Genomic DNA, 17,740 nt, shown 5'->3' on the forward strand with positions numbered 1-17,740 from the left:
TAAATCTGGACATTCAGCGAAAATCTGGACAGTTGAGAGGTATGGTGAGGGTGAAAGGGATGGCACTTCATGAATTATGCTTTATCTGAATGAAACATGATTATTCTGATCACATTTTACATCATTTTGCTACTTCTGTGTTTTAAGCTCTTTAAACTTAAATTTCTGAGTAGTGGTATTCCACAAGTCATTTGCAAACAGGAGGAATTATGGTACAAGCAGTGCACATTTTATGCTAATTAGCTGTATAGATTTTTGGTCAGACAGGCTGTCCTTTCAAGAGCCTTTGTCCAGATTTTCGATGTCTGCAGGTTGAAAGGTATAATTGTCAGTTAAGTAGTCAAGTTATTGTAACTGTCAGAAAGCTTGTCGTGTGATCGTCCTGCGTTTCTACTAATTTGCACATACAAAAAATTTCTCTCTCTCCCAAAGGCTTACAGTGCAATTACTAAGATTAAGTTCTGAATTCATAATTGCTGAATCACAGGGAGGCGAAATGAATTGACGTAATTAGTAGTTCACTAAATTAATTGGGTATAGTTAAATGTAAGTTTTTCTGTTTTTTTGTAAGGAGGGATGTCTCCTGTTCTCCCCATGGGGGGCTATACTTCCACACCACTACTTGCCCCCTGCAAAAGCAACTTGCACTTATGTGCAGCTACTGAATTTATCAAACTGCAAATTTGATCAGTCAGTTTCTCGAATGAACCTCTGGCACAATTGATTATGATTGCATTTGTTGTTGTCTGCTCCACAAAAGTGATGTAATGTGTCTAAACTGTGATTGCTTGTGTAATTCCATTCAGGAGTTTATTTTTGACTATTAAGGATTTGCAGTTGTTCCTGAACTTTGCTTTTCATTTGTAATATTGGAGCTTTTATCCAATATTATCTCCGCCGAAAAGGGGTCTTTTTGGCCTAGTCAGACAGACATGGTAATCAAATGAAAATAAATAAGTAAATAATAAATAACTACAATTCAGTGCACCAGGGCTCTTGCTTCTGGCTCAAAGCACCCAGGAGTCCAGGTGCGACCTGCTCCGGGGACAGTGTCAGGTGGGGAGTTTGACTGGGGTGATGCACCTGTCCAACAGTATCACAGGCGTCCTAAGGTGAGCTCTGGGAGGACAGAAACCTCCCGTGGAGCAGAAGGGCAAAAGCTCGCTTGATCTTGATTTTCAGTATGAATACAGACTGTGAAAGCGGAGCCTCATGATCCTTCTGGCTTTTTGGGTTTTAAGCAGGAGGTGTCAGAAAAGTTACCACAGGGATAACTGGTTTGTGGTGGCCAAGCATTCATAGAAAAATCGCTTTTTGATCCTTCGATGTGCACTCTTCCTATCTTTGTGAAGCAGAATTCAGCAAATGTTGGATTGTTCACCCACTAATAGGGAACGTGAGCTGGGGTTAGACCATCATGAGACAGATTAGTTTTACCCTACTGATTTTGTTATTGCGATAGTAATCCTGCTTAGTACGAGAGGAACTGCAGGTTCAGACATTTGGTGTATGTGCTAAATAACTACAATTCAGTGCTCTTTCAGAGTGGCCACAGTGGTGCATCAGTTAGCATTATCGCCTCACAGCAAGAGGTCCTCTGGTTTGATTCTTGGCTGGGGGCACCTTCTGTGCGGAGTCTGCATGTCCTCCCTGCAGTCACATGGGTTTCCTCCAGGTTCTTTCCACATTCCAAAGACATGCAGTAGGTGGATTGGGCACTCTAAATTGCCCATAGGTGTGAGTGTGTGTGCAAGTGAGTGGTATGACTGAATTACAGCGGCAGGGCTAGTCACCAGGTGATGTAAACCTTAGCTCAAGATGATTGTCACTGCTGAAGTGACACCCCAACCTCATGTGCAAAAAATGGGAAAAGGGTTTGAGGATGGATGGATGGATGGAATTCACTGCTCTGGGATTCAGCAATATGATGTTTCTTTTACAGTGTTTCTGGAAACAAAGTTGTAATTGTTGCTAGCAGTGAACAGATTCTTCAGCCTGTGGCTTGCACATAGGATCACTTATGGTATCACAACCTGTAAAAGAGTAGCAATGTCAGAGACAGGAAATCTGACCACCTTTATATGAGTTAGACATCTGCAGTGTCATGCATTGTGTGTGAGGTCCCAGATTTCAGTGAATCTAGGCTGGTTTGTAGACATAGATGTGATATCCATATATCAGCTGCATGTAAGTGCTTCAGCATGGATAGTATGCCATTCCCTACACTCCTCACAGGAGTCTCAGATTCCAATGTTCAGACATAGCAAATCTGTCTGCCGACTGTTTTCTGTTCTCAGTAACTAACTTGTTTCATACTTCTTCAATCCTGCCACCCTTTCTATTATTTAGACTCCATGTACTGCTGCCAAGGAACCACCTCCCACTTCCAATGTTAAGTGACTTTGCCTATATAACAACAGATACAGTGATAACATCTGTTGAAGCAGCAACTGAATGTTTTTCTACAGTACCTCAGACCCCCAAAATCCCAGCCAAGTCCACCAAACTACTGTGTCTGCAAGTTAAGGAACTCAGCCCAAAGGCAAGTCACCACAAGAAGGAGCAGTAAACTGTAGATCATTGCGTATATCATACCTAGCCAGCCACTGTACCTACATAGCACATGCATATAAGTTACTGAACACGTGCAAGATCAGTGCCATTTTGTATAGTCAGTCAGTGAGTGCAGGCATGAATTGAGATGCACATGAGTGTGTTTGAAGTAACATCAGTCAATTAGCTTATGAAGTTTGAAGTATATGTTCCAGCTACAGCTCCTGATGTGTTTATGCACAATAAATGACTTGAACGCATACCCAGCCTCATTGTCTCATTTGAATACACGAGACATATGACATAGTGTCAGAAAGGGATTCAAAGCTGAAGCAGCTCGCAAACCATGAGGCACACAGTTAGAAGTGGAGAAATCTACAGGAACCAACTCGCAAACAGGTCAGCGGTTATTCAAATGTACTCCAACTCGTTTAAATGATTTTTCAGTTGCCGAAAAAGTGGCAAAGCATTGAAAGCATTCAAAATAATTACTGAGATAAACGAAATGTCTGAAATAGTGGCATACTGATAAAAGTAGTCATAATAATTACGAAAGTTTTCAAACTAATTTCTGAAGTGTTTAAAATGTATAAAAAAGCTAAAATTACCACTTTTTTCACAATATACTATTTGTTTAGCTTTAACTAATACTTTTTGAAGTATCTGAAGTTTGCAGAATGTTTGCAGCTTTTACAGTGTTAAAGTAAAACCTTTTCAGAGAGATCATTTACAAGTACTTGGTCTATGCTTATATTTAAACACATTTTGTTGCTATCGTAGAGAGATTTCACACACCTGGACCACTGGTGTTTGATAATAATATTGCTGAGAACTGGTGAGTGTTTGAGCAAGAATATGATGTTTTCATACAGGCTGCATTTTCTGATAAAGACGGACGTACAAAAGCATTCATAGTTCTTAATTTAGCTGGCTCTGAAGTCATTGAGAGGGAACGTTCATTTGTATATGCATCTGCTGAGTTTGCAGGGGAGGGGGGAGAACTACCATACATTTAGAGAAATGTGTAACACTCAAACGAATCTTAAAATGGAAAGGCACATGTTTTACACAAGAAGTGAAAAGCCTGGTGAAACTATAGCAGCATATATTACTGACTTAAGAAATAAAGCAAAAACATGCAGATTTGGTGATTTACGAGATGAGTTGATAAAAGACTGTCTTGTATGTAGTGTTAATAATGATGCAGTGAGAGAGATTTTGCTTTGAGACAGTCATTTAACATTAAGCAAAGCCACTGAGAATTGTCAGATATATGCTCTTACAGAAAAGCATACAAATATGCTTACGAATAAGAAAGGCATGCATGCAGTATCTCATCTTAGGATTTTGGGTCTCATGACATCTATGTTTCTCATGATACTTTACATGAGAAAATGAGAAAGATATAGTGGTACATGAAGTATCTTTACTCCCAGCAACAACACCCATTAGCTTTTCAAATCCCAGTTCTGGGGTTTGTCAAAAGAGAAATCACTTAGAGAAACAGCAAGTTTCCCTAAATCCAGGTCTCTCCTTCTCCTCTGCCCTGCTCCAAAGCAGTCAGTCACCACAGATGCGTCTAACTTTGCTTCGGAAGCAGTTTTAGGAGGCATAAAAGAGTAAGGTGTTTGGGACACAAAGGGCAGATGCAGGCACATAAATATAAAAGTAATGCTTGCTCTAATTAAGGCACACAACTCCCTGAATCATCTTTGGTCCCCCAGACCTCTTCAAGCTGTTACAGAAACTACCACAGTCCTGTAGTACATCAAGACAAGCAAGGGGGAAGCAGGTGTTACCCCATTTTCAGACTAGCCATGTTAGCTGTGGATTTTTTTTAAATAGTTTGTGTTTTTGGAAATCTGATGAACTGGACTTAACCATATGAATTTTGAGTTTTGAAAACTCCACAAAGAAATATAAACCCATTAAAAAGATGAGGGAAAACAGGTAACATAAACATTCAAGAATGCAAGGATTTGGAAGTTAGTAAATGAGGAAGACTAGGGTAAACTGAATGGGCCCATTACACTACAGGATATTCCGATTGCTGTACAAAACATAAAAAAGGCAAAGCCGAAGGCCTGGATGGGTTCCCTCCAGAACTTTACAAATGGGGGAAAATGGCTGGAGTGTTATTAGGATATTATGAACAGATTCAGAGGGAGCAAAGGATTCCTGAGGGCATGAAACATACCAGAATCATTGTAGTATAGAAGGGTAATGGGAATAGAACAAATTTTGGCTAACTATAGATCAGTCTCACTGTTGCATTTAGATATAAAAATTCTGGCTAAAATTTTATCAAAGAGACTGAATGAAGTCCTACCCAAAATATTGAGACTGGAATGAAATGGATTCCTAAAAGGTAGGCAGAGTGTAGATAATTGGTGGAACCTAGCCATTTTTCTTGAGAGTCAAACAGAGTACAAGTATGCAAGGACAGTCTTGTTAGACATAAAAATTCCTTTGATATAGTGAACTGGGAGCTTTTATTTGAGGTATTGCAAAAAATGATTAGGATATAACTTCATACTGTGGAGTAAAGTGCTATATGAAACCCCTACCTTTGATGGTACAATAAACAATGGAGTATCTATGCAGGGAAAGATCTTTAAAGAGGCTAGACATGGGTACCCTTTGTTCCCTGGACATTTTCTATTAGTGACAGAAGAGGTGGCTTTAAGAACAGAGATAACCAATCAGTGGTATAGCCATGTTTGAGTTATACATTCATGAGTGCATATTAAAAGTGGGAAACATCAACAAACTTTTACCTTTGATATTAGATATATTTGGCAAATTCTATAAAGTATCAGGATTAGAACTAAATCACAACAAGACAGTTTTGATCAGTGTAGAAAAAGTAAAGAAGGAGATGCAATTAAGGATATAAAGGAGGTGGAATACCCTACAAACCTTGGATTGCAGGTGAAATATACATATGAAGGAATAGTTATAAGAAATGTAGAAAATTTATATACAAAATAAGTAAACTTTTACTGCAGAGAGGGGGTGCAACATATACCATTACTGGTAAAATAAGTGCTATTAAAATTATGATCCTTCAATGCATTGTCCATGTAGTAAGGCTCATACCAGTGATGCTGAGTCACCCATTAGCGGGAAAATTTCAGATCTTGCTTGAAGAGTTCATAAGCAAGGCACACAAATATAGTGTTTCAAAATGGGAATTGCTGACCTTGCTCTCAGAAGGAAGAGGGGGTTAATATATCTCCCTTTGCAAATCATAGTATTTAGTTTGGCACAGTGGATTAAGCTACATGAAGAGGATAAGGATGTCAAACTATGGGAGAAGAACTGTGGACCTATACAGAAAACCGACATGGTGAATACTTCGGATGAATTGTGAGACTAGTCTTAGATTGTTCATGTTCAGAGGTACGACATGTAAAACAGAAATGCATGAAAGAATCTGACGTCAGTGTGAGGTTAAGGATAAAATTCCAGTAAAGGTTAGGCGGAATAGGAAGAGGTTGGTATAAATGATTTAAAGCTGGTAACAGAGTGAGCACCCCTAAACAAATATGACAATCTGCAAGAGGAAAGTGTTCTTCTCTAGCAAGAGTTACAAAGGCAATATAAGATTGGCAGTCAACATACTGAATGTTTTAGCATACTAATGCAGGTCAATATTGACTGTTTTCATCCTAAGGAAGAACAAAACAAATGGGAAGCTCAGTGAAATAAATGGAGTAACATGAAAAAGGAAGAGGCAGTGTAATTTATGAGGATATCAGACAGCATATTTATATGGAAAGATGGGTTACATCAGAGAGGGTATGGAAGGTTAATGAGGCCTTATGTGAAGGAGTGATGCAAATTGAAAGGAATCAAATATGGGAAAGTACCCACAGTCTTAGGAAATGGTCTTATATTTGGGATCAACAGATGAGAATCTTACATTTGTGGTATAACACTCCCAATAAAGTAATGCATGACAGAGAGGCAATGGAAGTAAAGTGCTGGAGAGCTAGAGTTGAGGATGCAGGGATGTTACATATGTTTTGGGAATGTAAAAGTTCTCAGAGGAGACAGAGACAAGTGATTGAAGGATGGGAGGAAATATTCAGAAAATCAATAACCTGGTCATGGGAAATGTTAGGATAGGGGATAGAGACAGACATATTAGGGAAGAATTGACAACTAGATTGTTATTAGTATTTGCTCAGAAAATGATAATTGCAAGGGAATGCTGAACATTGAACATGACCAAAATGGGAAGTTTGCAAACAGAATACTTAAAACTGATTAGAAGGGTAAAACATTATTATAAATTGAATGTGATGGTGGAAAAAAACTAAAAGTTGGAATTTAGTGACATGTTTTTATTGGAATCTAAATAAAACTAATAGGTTATAAGATAGGAAAAGCTATATAGAGCAAAAAATAAAGTATATGAAATATGTGTATAGATTTTGTTAAAGAACTGTCATTCTAAAAGTGTATACACATTGGATAAAGTAGATGTTTTGTTGATATTGTTTATATGTTCTTTACATTGAATTTATTCATGGCTGTTTCTGATTGAAAAAACAATAAAAAAGTATTTATTAAAATATGAATATCTTTTACTTACTGGATGAAAGATATGCAAAAAAGAAGAATACAGAAGAAAATTAAATGTTATTTATGTACAAATGGGACTGACACTTGCTCTGGGATAGCAGTCTTATTTAAAGATAAAAAATGTGACATTTTTGGGTGTTATGGTAATATGATATTGAACAGGAATGGCAATGAAATCAAATTAAGAGGAAGGATATTTAGGTTACCGCAGTTTATGCACATGCTAATTTTTCTGAAAGAATAAATGTTTTTAAAGAAATAAAATAGTCTTAGTGGTGAATATGCAAATAATATTGCTGGGGGATTTTAAATGGGATATTTTTAGTCAAGAGGAAACTGATGCAAGATGTGAAATCATGTAAAGAGTTAACAAAAATAGGGGATGTGCAGGTGAGAAAGAAACATAATTTCACTGTCATATATTAAAATGAAAGAGGGAGGATGAAAATTATTTTAGTTTTTCAAGACTTTAGAGGAAGTCAAAGGGATGAAATACATGCTAGATTTCAGTGATCATTATGCTGTCTGCAGAAAAATTGGGGTTAATCATCAGGTAATCAGAGAAGGGAAGCGTATAAAATTAAAAGAAGAATGGACAGAGGCTAACAGATGAAAAGGAAGAGTAAGTACATTATGGAAGGAGCAGAGGAGTATGGGAAGTTTGTATAAACACCAGTCTGAATGGTGGTTAGCTTTTAAAAAGAAATATAAAAAAGTATTATTTTTCTGAGGAAAAAAAGAGATGCAGAAAACAGTAAAACAAACATATGAGAAAACAGTTACAGAATGTAATGATATCTTAGAAGAAATGATATATCTTGCTGTAGGAAGGAGAGAAAAATGTATTAATTGAATAAAGAAATGGTGAACGATAGGCTAGAAGCAGAGATAGCTTTAACGGAAAAGAAGAGGTGACAAAATAATTTGCGATGCTTGTATGAGAGGAAGAAATTTTAATAGAATGTTTGACTAATGAAAGTGACTATAAAAAGTATAAGCAGAATGAGCTACAGGTGATAGTTTATAGGTATATGATCATTTCTAGGGATCAATGTATTAAGTTAGAAATAGATTGGGGAGCAAATATTATTAGTGAAGGGGCCAGGGGAAAAATGGAAAATGATATAAAAATAGAGGAGCTGCATAATGTATTAAATATATAAGGGTAATGTTCCAGGTTGAACAATACTGTGTATACATTCCATGAAAAATCTTGTAAAAGACAAAAAGATAATATTACTTAATATAATAAGTGGAAAGTTTAAATGATAGGGCTAAAGATGAGAAGGTAGCTGAAACTGAGGTTAACTTTATTTGATAATTTGGTCGCCTACAGCATTATGTAACACAGATTCTACATTGTATGTAAATATTACTGATGAGGATGAAAGTGGTTTTGTAGTTTTATTTGATGGTATGTATGGTGTGCCACTTAAGAAAGGTAAGGAACCATCTTTTTATTATAAAAGAGGTATGAGACATTGTGATGCATAAAAAGGAGCAAGTTAAATCATTGACTTGTGATAGTAGTAAAGCTTCTAACAATTTAAATCTTGAGGAAGTGTGGCACACTTTGGGTTGTTGTGGTTTTGGTGACACACTTGTTAATTGTATAAAGTCAGTATATAGTGATACTGGAATTAGTTTACTAAGAAAAAGTTGGGAAACTGAGACGATTAAAAGAAAAAAAAAGGTTAGGAAGGATATCCACTAACTGAAGTAGTGTTCTGTTTAGCCATAAATGCTCTAGTTACTTTGAAAGAAGTATGGAAGAGGCAGGTTGCAAGATGGAGATGTGAAAGTTCAGCTTTTTTTTTGTCTTATGCTGATGATGTGATTAGAGTGGCAAAAACATATTATGGATTATGGAGGTAATCAAACTATCTGAGTCTGTTTTAGATAAAGTATGATTGAAGTTAAATAAACAGAAAAGTGAAGGGATGGGGGATTGTTAAGGGATGAAGAGTATATTGTACTATGAAGATGATGAAGGCTTTAGGTGAAATCTTTGGTAAAATAGGATATGGCAGGGAACTGGCATGACATTATTGTTGAAAAGAAAAGAGATGTTAATTTGTCATTTCCAAAGAAAGTATATTTGACTAAAAGTATACTGTTAGAAATGTGCATTTTTTGACTGGTGTGAATATATAAAGGGTTGAGCCCAAATCAATTTTGTTTATTGCTTTTTCTTTTTTCTTCACATCTGAGCCTTATTAAAAGAACAGTTGCATATAATGAGAAGAAAATGTTGGGCTTTGGTTGTTGTGTCCAGGGGCATTATTGGCATATTATATGTTTTTGGCAATGCAACTAATAAAACATAGACAGGATAATATGCTAGGAGTGAACTTTATGAGAAATGTAGGGAGTAGTGTGAAAGCTTTAGAAAGGGAAAAGGGGTGAGAGATTAATAGATAGGGTAAAGAGTAAAGAAATACAATAGGCATTTTATGCAGAGGCCAAGATATAATACCTTGGAGAAGGAGAGGAAATGTTGCATAATAGAGTATTTCAAGAATTTTATTTAGAAAATAAGTATGATGAATTAGATGAATTAGATAAATGGTTTCAACTACTTTAACCTGCTTTAAACTGACAGGAAAAAAGCGCACTCCCATTTAAAAGTGCTGTTAAGCCTTGTGACAGTCCATTAAAACACAAACTCTTGGATTAAAAATAACTTTTCTAAGCATGAAAGCACATTTAAACAAGTTTTTATTTATTTATTTATTTTTTATGTGGAAGGTTTATCTGCTCAGCTTGAGTTCCCTAATGGTTTGAGTGCATTGAAAGTGCCCTGAAGCTTTGGAATCTGGCCAGCTGTTATGTCTATTGGAGGATATAACTCATATAGTTAAGGCTACTGCAGCAATGATCAATATGAAGAACATAATTTTTTGGTACTAATCTAGCACTTAATGTTGCAACAAACAATGTCTGATACATCAGGGTTCTCAGCTGGACTAGACCTCATGAGATTTCATGAATAGATACGAGATAGGGGAGGAAACAGGTGGTATGCTATCACTGAGCGTCTCGAGTTTCTCTTCATAATGTGTCATCTAAATGTGCTAAATTAACAAAGGTTGTAAATGATATCTGCTCCATGGCAGTTCATTATGAAAGCTAAAAAAAATGCAAATTGCTTTTGACAGCAGATGTTAAGTACATTTTTTCCAAAGACATTTGGATTATCCTTGTCAAGGATATATTTTAATTATTCTGGGAACATTCTGTTCCATTTTGGAATATAGTAGTTTGGATTATGGAGCACTGTATTCAGCTCCTTTTGAGTAGTCTTGGGATGCACCACTGTAATTCAAACAAGAACACAGAATTTTGAAACTCACTGTTGAACCCTTTCTGACCATTTTCGGGGGGCTTCAACTCCCCTGTTCACTCCCCCATGCAGTTTCTATATACAAACTCCTAGATGAGAATGCCACAGAGCAAGGGGTATTCTAAGACATTGTGGTATTGAACTTTGTACATATTCCTGCAATTTGCATTTATAGTTTCTCTCTTCAAAGGATTGGAACTATGACCCTCAGAATTTCAACAGGCTCCATGTATTCCATGGTACTTTGCTACCAGGTAGCCGGATATCATTTTTAATGACATTTCTAGATTTTAAATAAAGGTTGTTATTTCTGTCCTTGTTTCTGAAATATGTTCCTCTCTTTGTTCTGATTCTCATTTGATAGGATATGTTGATAGTAGGCGAATGTTGGACATTGGATGGAAACACTTTTCACTTATGCAGATAAGCAAGTGATTTGGTTTTTCTGCCTGCACCCAAGGATGCTTCTCAAAACATCTATAGATGATATCACTCATAAGCCTGAGTCAGAAATGCTAGTCAAGCTATAGTGGTGAACTATTTAATTCGGTAAAATGTGTTTGCATCTGTTATTACTTTGAATTTGTCTTAGTTATACTGAAAAGCACTGCCAGGCTGTATATTAATTTAGTTACTTTCCATAGAAAAATGCGTAATTCTCAGCATGTCTTGAAATTAGGATTAATGCATATTTTTTTTTCTCTTTGTAAAATTCTTGGTCAGAAGCCTTCTAGCTCTTAAAAAGGTTGCTTTAAGATAATTGTTCTTTAGGTTTCTCCTTGCAAAATTTGTTTTGCAATGCTGTCTGGGATAAATATGAGTAAATCTGTTTTGAAAATGCATTTTTTGTCTCTAAATCAGAAATACTTCAAGAAAAGCACTTCTATGTTCTGGGTATTTTTTTCTGACTTTGTTACTACAAAAATGTTTTTTTTTTTTGCTGGGTCTTATTTTGCATTTACTAGTGAGATGCAAACCTTGTGCTATTTTTAATAGAGAGTTTACATAATTTTGAGGGTGTCTTTTAAAATTTTAATGTGGGTGCTTTCATGTTTTAGTGTTTGCTCAAAGTTTCTTTTGCAGTTACTTTGGAAATGTTTGATATTTGTTTTTCTTCTTTGTCTGAAGATTTTCTTTGGGATGCTTCCCTATAATATTTGTTGGTAATATTAGCTTTAGCGTGACCCGCGGTAGTGGTGCTGCGGTAGTGTTGTCGCCTCACAGCAAGACGTTGTTTTGTTCGATTCTCAGCTAGAGCGTCTTCTCTGTGGAGGCATGCGTGAATGGGCATGCCTTCATTGAAGGTTGTGCATCAGGGCTGGTAACTCGGCACGTAAAAATCCACTACCAAACATTAGCGGAGTTCCGCTGTGGCAACCCCTAACCGGGATAAGCCGAAAGACACAACAACAATATTAGCTTTAGCGTGTTTCTGTTAGAAGTATTAGCCAAAGCACACTGTGGAGTTATTGTTCAGAGAAATGTATGTCTGTCCCTGTTATTGTTTCTGATTTGTCTTAGTAATGCTGATAAGGTTTGGTGTGACCTATATTGCCTTACTTGCAGTGTTTAGAAATGACCGCTACTTTCACTGAAACTGTTCATAATTGTCATGGCACCTTGCAATGAGATGCCTGCGGTGTGCTTTCTTTAAAAATATTCAGAAAAATATTTCGGTACCTGTCATTAACACAGCTACATTGGGACGGTGTTCTCGTATGGGACCCATTAACAAAACAGAGATAATTACAGATGAGATCATGCCATACTGGTCTATTCTTGCTCATAACTACAATATGTGAAATAGATATAGGGACAAGAAATCAGGTACACTTTTGAAAGCAGAACTGATACCTGGGAATACTTCAGAGGTGCGTTAACTGGAAAACTATGTCCTTATATCATTTTACCTTGATTTTTGGTGCACCAGCAAATTAGAAAGTCACGATCCTCTCTCAAAAAAGAGTGCTCTTTGCAGTTGAAAAGGAAGTATCTACCCCAAGTAAAGGAGAATAATTATCCTAGGGTCTTGATCACAAGTGAAGATAGAACGTAAGGAGAATAATTATCCTAGGGTCTTCATCACAAGTGAAGACAGAACGTAAGGAGAATAATTATCCTAGGGTCTTCATCACAAGTGAAGATAGAACGTAAGGAGAATAATTATCCTAGGGTCTTGATCACAAGTGAAGATAGAACGTAAGGAGAATAATTATCCTAGGGTCTTCATCACAAGTGAAGATAGAACGTAAGGAGAATAATTATCCTAGGGACTTCATCACAAGTGAAGATAGAATGTAAGGAGAATAATTATCCTAGGGTCTTCATCACAAGTGAAGATAGAATGTAAGGAGAATAATTATCCTAGGGACTTCATCACAAGTGAAGATAGAACGTAAGGAGAATAATTATCCTAGGGTCTTGATCACAAGTGAAGATAGAACGTAAGGAGAATAATTATCCTAGGGTCTTCATCACAAGTGAAGATAGAACGTAAGGAGAATAATTATCCTAGGGTCTTCATCACAAGTGAAGATAGAATGTAAGGAGAATAATTATCCTAGGGTCTTCATCACAAGTGAAGATAGAACGTAAGGAGAATAATTATCCTGGGGTCTTCATCACAAGTGAAGATAGAACGTAGTGGGAGGTTCATCAGGAGGTGAAAGCAGTGGTAGCAGTATTGCAGGTGATATACTAGAGTAGGGGTGCTGAAATGACAGCAGTGTCTTAGTTTATTGGTCATTCTGTGTTCCCATCTTCACCCGTGATCATGAGTTTTGGGTAGTAACTGAAAATGTAAGATTACAGCCATAAGCAACAGAAATAACTTCCTTAACATGGTTGCTAGGCTCATTCTACATGATATAGTAAGGAGCTTGGAAGAATCTTGGAGTGAAACCTCTGGTCCCATGGGTTGAAAAGAGACATTTAAGATGGTTGGGCACCATGTGGCTAGTTGGCTTCTGTGTAAGCTCTACTGAGCTAATCCCACTTGAAAGAGGTCTTGAAGCATCTCAAGGACACTCCTGGAAAAATTATATCACTGTTTTTCTGCAAATGTCTGTCAATCCCATCGGATGAGCTGACACCTATTGCTGGGGATAGGGAAGTCTGGAATATCCTGCTCAGCTCAAGACAACAGTGATCCTAACCAGGACAAGTGGTTTTAAAAGCTGGGTTGACAGATGATTGCCAGGTGTTAGCGACTGAGTTACAGCTCTCACGTAGAAAAAAAGTAGTCTCAGTCTTACTTTCACTTTGCATTAAGGAATACAATAGAGCGGTATAACATATAAAGAAGACAGGCCATAAATTAGTTGTTAGTGAAAATCTTTAAGTGTCTGACCACATTTAATTTACTAGTCTCCAAATATTGCAAAACTCAAGAAAAATACTATTGCTTTACTAGTTCTCATGAAGTCCAACTACACATGACCAAATTTAAGTCTTACCACAAGCCTTGGTACTGCAGGCTACATTTATAGTTCAGCTATAAATTACTAAATTAAAATCTTATCACAAGGCTGCTAGTACTGCAAGAAATGGCTACATTTATAACATATATCGATATGTTCTGAAAAAGAATTTGTTTTGCCAACAAATTACAAATGGTAGAAAAAAATGCAATTTTCCTTTTACTTACCAAAAGCCAGCCTGTGCTTTCATGTTTAGAAGGACCACCTCGTACTTGAACTGCTATATTAGTCCTATCACCAGGAAGCTCTTCAAGAAGTTGAATTCCTTTGGGGGATTCTATAATCTAGAGTTAACAGTTTATGTCAGATGACATTTTCATAAATATAAATATAATCTATTAGAATAACTTGCTTTTTCAATTAGATTAATACTTCATATAGTTGATGAATGAACATCAGACAGAAAGGATTTCTGCAGCTATATACCTCTAAGAATGTATGCAGACATTTATGTACACATAAGAAAAAAATAAGGCTTAAAGTACTGTATTTATCTGCTAACCTTCAGCAGACTACAAAATAGTTAACAGTCACCAGCCTGCACACTTACTACACATGTACTGATCTAACTTGTTACTAGACCTTCTTATTATCTCTTAGAATGCCACAAGTGAATACTTGACTTGAGACAAAGGGTTTCCCCTTGGAATAGTTCAGGAAATTGAAAATAAACATATGTGATTTTTTTAAACCTGGTTTCCAAAGATATTTGGCCTTACTGCCTAGAAGTATCTTCCAGTTAGTGTTAATTGTCTGCCCTCTCTCCAATAGTGCAGATCAAAGAATGTTTTTGTGTAGAGTGGTTAGAAATCAGTAAAAGAAAAAATTTACATACAAGTAAAGAACTCTGCTAATGTTATGAGATGACTGAAATAACCTGCTTTTATCAGTACGCAGACAGAAAGAAGGGAACAGAAGATGAAAAACAATTCTTCAAAATAAGATAAAAAACAAACTTTGCTCCATATTGTTTTGTGGTAAGTACAATAAAGGAAAACTACCTGCTTTCAAGTATAGCCCATAAATTTTACTGAAGACAAAACATAACAATGCAGCATTGCATATATCCTAAAAAGTGGGTCACTACTGCCTGAATGCCAGCATTCTAGATGACACTGATGAGTCTGGTTAGAACGTTGCATAGAATTATGAACATATTTCACATACTTCTTGCAAAAGAGCAGCACTTGCTTATTTCTGTACGTTAAAGAATGTTTTTAGGGTCTTTATTCAATTTCCCTTAATGGGCATTTGTTTAAGAATGGCTCTGAACTAAACCAGCTACACTGTGTAGTGGAACTTTTTTAGATCAGGCTGCTTTAATTCTTTGTCATTTTTTTAATTAGCAAAATTGTTATTTAGATATTTAGAGTGCAGTGTATATCAATGAAGAAGGTAAAAATATTTTCAGTGAGTTGGCAGTTTTTTTTAATTTCTGACTATTTTAACATACAAAAATCTAAAGTTCAAGAATTGTCAAAAACACACACACACACACACACACACACACACACACACACACACACACACACACACACACACACACACACACACACATACACACACAGGCAAAATCAATTACTTTTTCACCAAGACTGCTGGATTTTCAAAAGGCTGGCTGCATTTGCTTTGTTTTAATTATGCCACAATTATAGCAGACTCATGTACTCACACTTGATGTAACCTCAGAGATATTTAATTTGCAAGTTTGTTATGCTATTCATCGGTTTGTGAACAGGTGAAATTATACTTTCTAACATTGCTTCTGCATGGTGGTGGTGCTGCGGTAGCGTTGTCGCCTCACAGTAAGACGCTGTCCGGTTCGATTCTTAGCTAGAGCGTCTTCTGCATGGAGACATGCGTGAATGGGCGTACCTTCGTTGAAGGTTGTGCATCAGGGCTGGTAACTCGGCACGTAAAAAATCAACTACCAATCATTAGCGGACCAGAGTTCCGCTGTGGTGACCCCTAACCGGGAAAAGCCGAAAGACACAAACAAACATTGCTTCTGCATCATGACCCTGTCAAGGTGGAAAGGCTTATGTGCCTTTGTGATTATTGAATATATATTGCCTGGAGCTTTGCTCTCCTGGAAGAACCACCCATAGCAGAATGGTCTTAGATGAGAGGCCAGACAAACTGCTATCCAGATTTTAAAAATGGACTCTCATGATGATCCACCTAATAAAAGAATCAGAGAACCTTGCCTGGAAGAGGTAATTTGGGACTCACCTCTGGAGGCAGGCCTGGGGAAGTATTCACTGCTGACTGGTTGACTTATAAAGCCCAGTTATGTACAGCCCTGAAAGGGTCGATGGTATTATCATATGGCTTCACCACTTGCAAGGAAAAAGGAGGGGGTCTAGTTCAAGATAAGGTAAGTGGCAGATAGGAGTGGGATAGACTAAGTTAGAATAGACCATGGAAAAGGAAGCTAACTTTTGGAACTTGGGATGTCTTCTCACTGGGTGGAAATGAGCCAGAACTTGTGTGAGAGGCCAAAATGTATCAGCAACATAAGTAGGTCTTGCCTCCATTCACAGCATTCATTCGGGATCCAGACTTTTTTAGTGGGGATGGTCTCTCTTATGCTCCAAAGCTGCCCCTCAGGAAATTTCCTGGGTAAATGTGGGAATATATGCAAGCACTTGGGTGGATGCAGTTCAGTCCGATTTGTACCAGTGGTTTGCCACAATGTGACTGCAAGTTGCAGAAAGGAAAACTCTGAAAGTTGTTTGTACATATGCATCTAACAGCTATTCAGAGTATTCAGCATTCTTAGAGACTGCAGATGTGGCTCCTGATAGGGTTCCATGTAGTGATTCTGTTGTTCTAATGGGAGATTTCACAGCTGATGTAGAGAATGACAGAGATACTTGCAAGAGTGCAACTGGAAGAATGGCTTGCCTGATCAAAACTTGAGTGTTGCTGTTGTTGGACTTCTGTGCTTGGCATAGTTTGTCTATAATGAACTTTGTGTTCAGACACAAGGCTACTCATAAGTGTAGTTAGAAGTACCTTGGGGTGAAGGTCAGTGGTAGAGTCTGAAGTTGTTTCATCCAATCTGAGGCCATATGTTCTTGATACTCAAGGTTAAGAGAGCTGCCGAACCTACATTTGATCAAAAATGGTGCCAAGCTAATTCAGACTGCCGGGATAGTAGTAGGCCAGATCTAGGAGACTGAAACATGTATTGTGGTTGTCCTGGGAACACCCAGTGGATCTTTCTGTGTTGGATGAGTTCAGCTCTCATATCCAGAGGATAATCTCTCATATCCCAGAGGAGGATGGAGTATAGAGTTTGAATAAACCCTATACAAATACCTAAATTGTCAAATCAGTGATATGGAGCTGTAGTTAAAAAGTGGTCAGAGCTTGATGTGGTGGTAACCGCAGCCACTAGCAGTGAGGGAAGCCATCAAGTAAAGAAAGAAGCCTCAATGCAATGTTTATGGGAGTTCTCTGGATTTGGCTGCTAGATACCAACAAGCTAGGAAAGCAGCAGCTGTGGCATTCACCGAAGAGGAGGCTCAGTATGGGATGAGGCCCAAAGAAGAGGCTCAGTATGGGATGAGGCCATGGAAAATGGCTTTCATATGGCCTTGAAGAGATTCGGTCAAATCATCCAGTGACTCAGGAAGGGTGTGTGAGACATTGTCCAGTCTGTTCTCGGTAAGGTTGGAGAAACATCGATCTCAGCTGAGAATACTGCTATCACAGAGCTTGAAGACAGTACTGGAGATGCAGCACACTGGTGATTCTTGGCACCATGTAT

The 17,740-nt window shown here is 37.4% G+C and overlaps 1 protein-coding gene across 1 annotated transcript in view; it reads right to left on the reverse strand.

Annotated features, from left to right (window-relative positions):
- Window positions 1-17,740, reverse strand: part of IGFBPL1 (insulin like growth factor binding protein like 1) — a 298,817-nt gene that overhangs the window by 68,659 nt on the left and 212,418 nt on the right. Inside the window, exon 3 of the mRNA XM_044059645.1 lies at window positions 14,133-14,249. Coding sequence (XP_043915580.1) covers window positions 14,133-14,249 — 117 coding nt within the window. The remainder of the gene's footprint in view (window positions 1-14,132; window positions 14,250-17,740) is intronic.

The sequence above is a fragment of the Protopterus annectens genome, chromosome 17.part0 (genome assembly GCF_019279795.1).
Source record: "Protopterus annectens isolate FY-2018-M chromosome 17.part0, PAN1.0, whole genome shotgun sequence".
Lineage (NCBI taxonomy): Eukaryota > Metazoa > Chordata > Ceratodontiformes > Protopteridae > Protopterus > Protopterus annectens.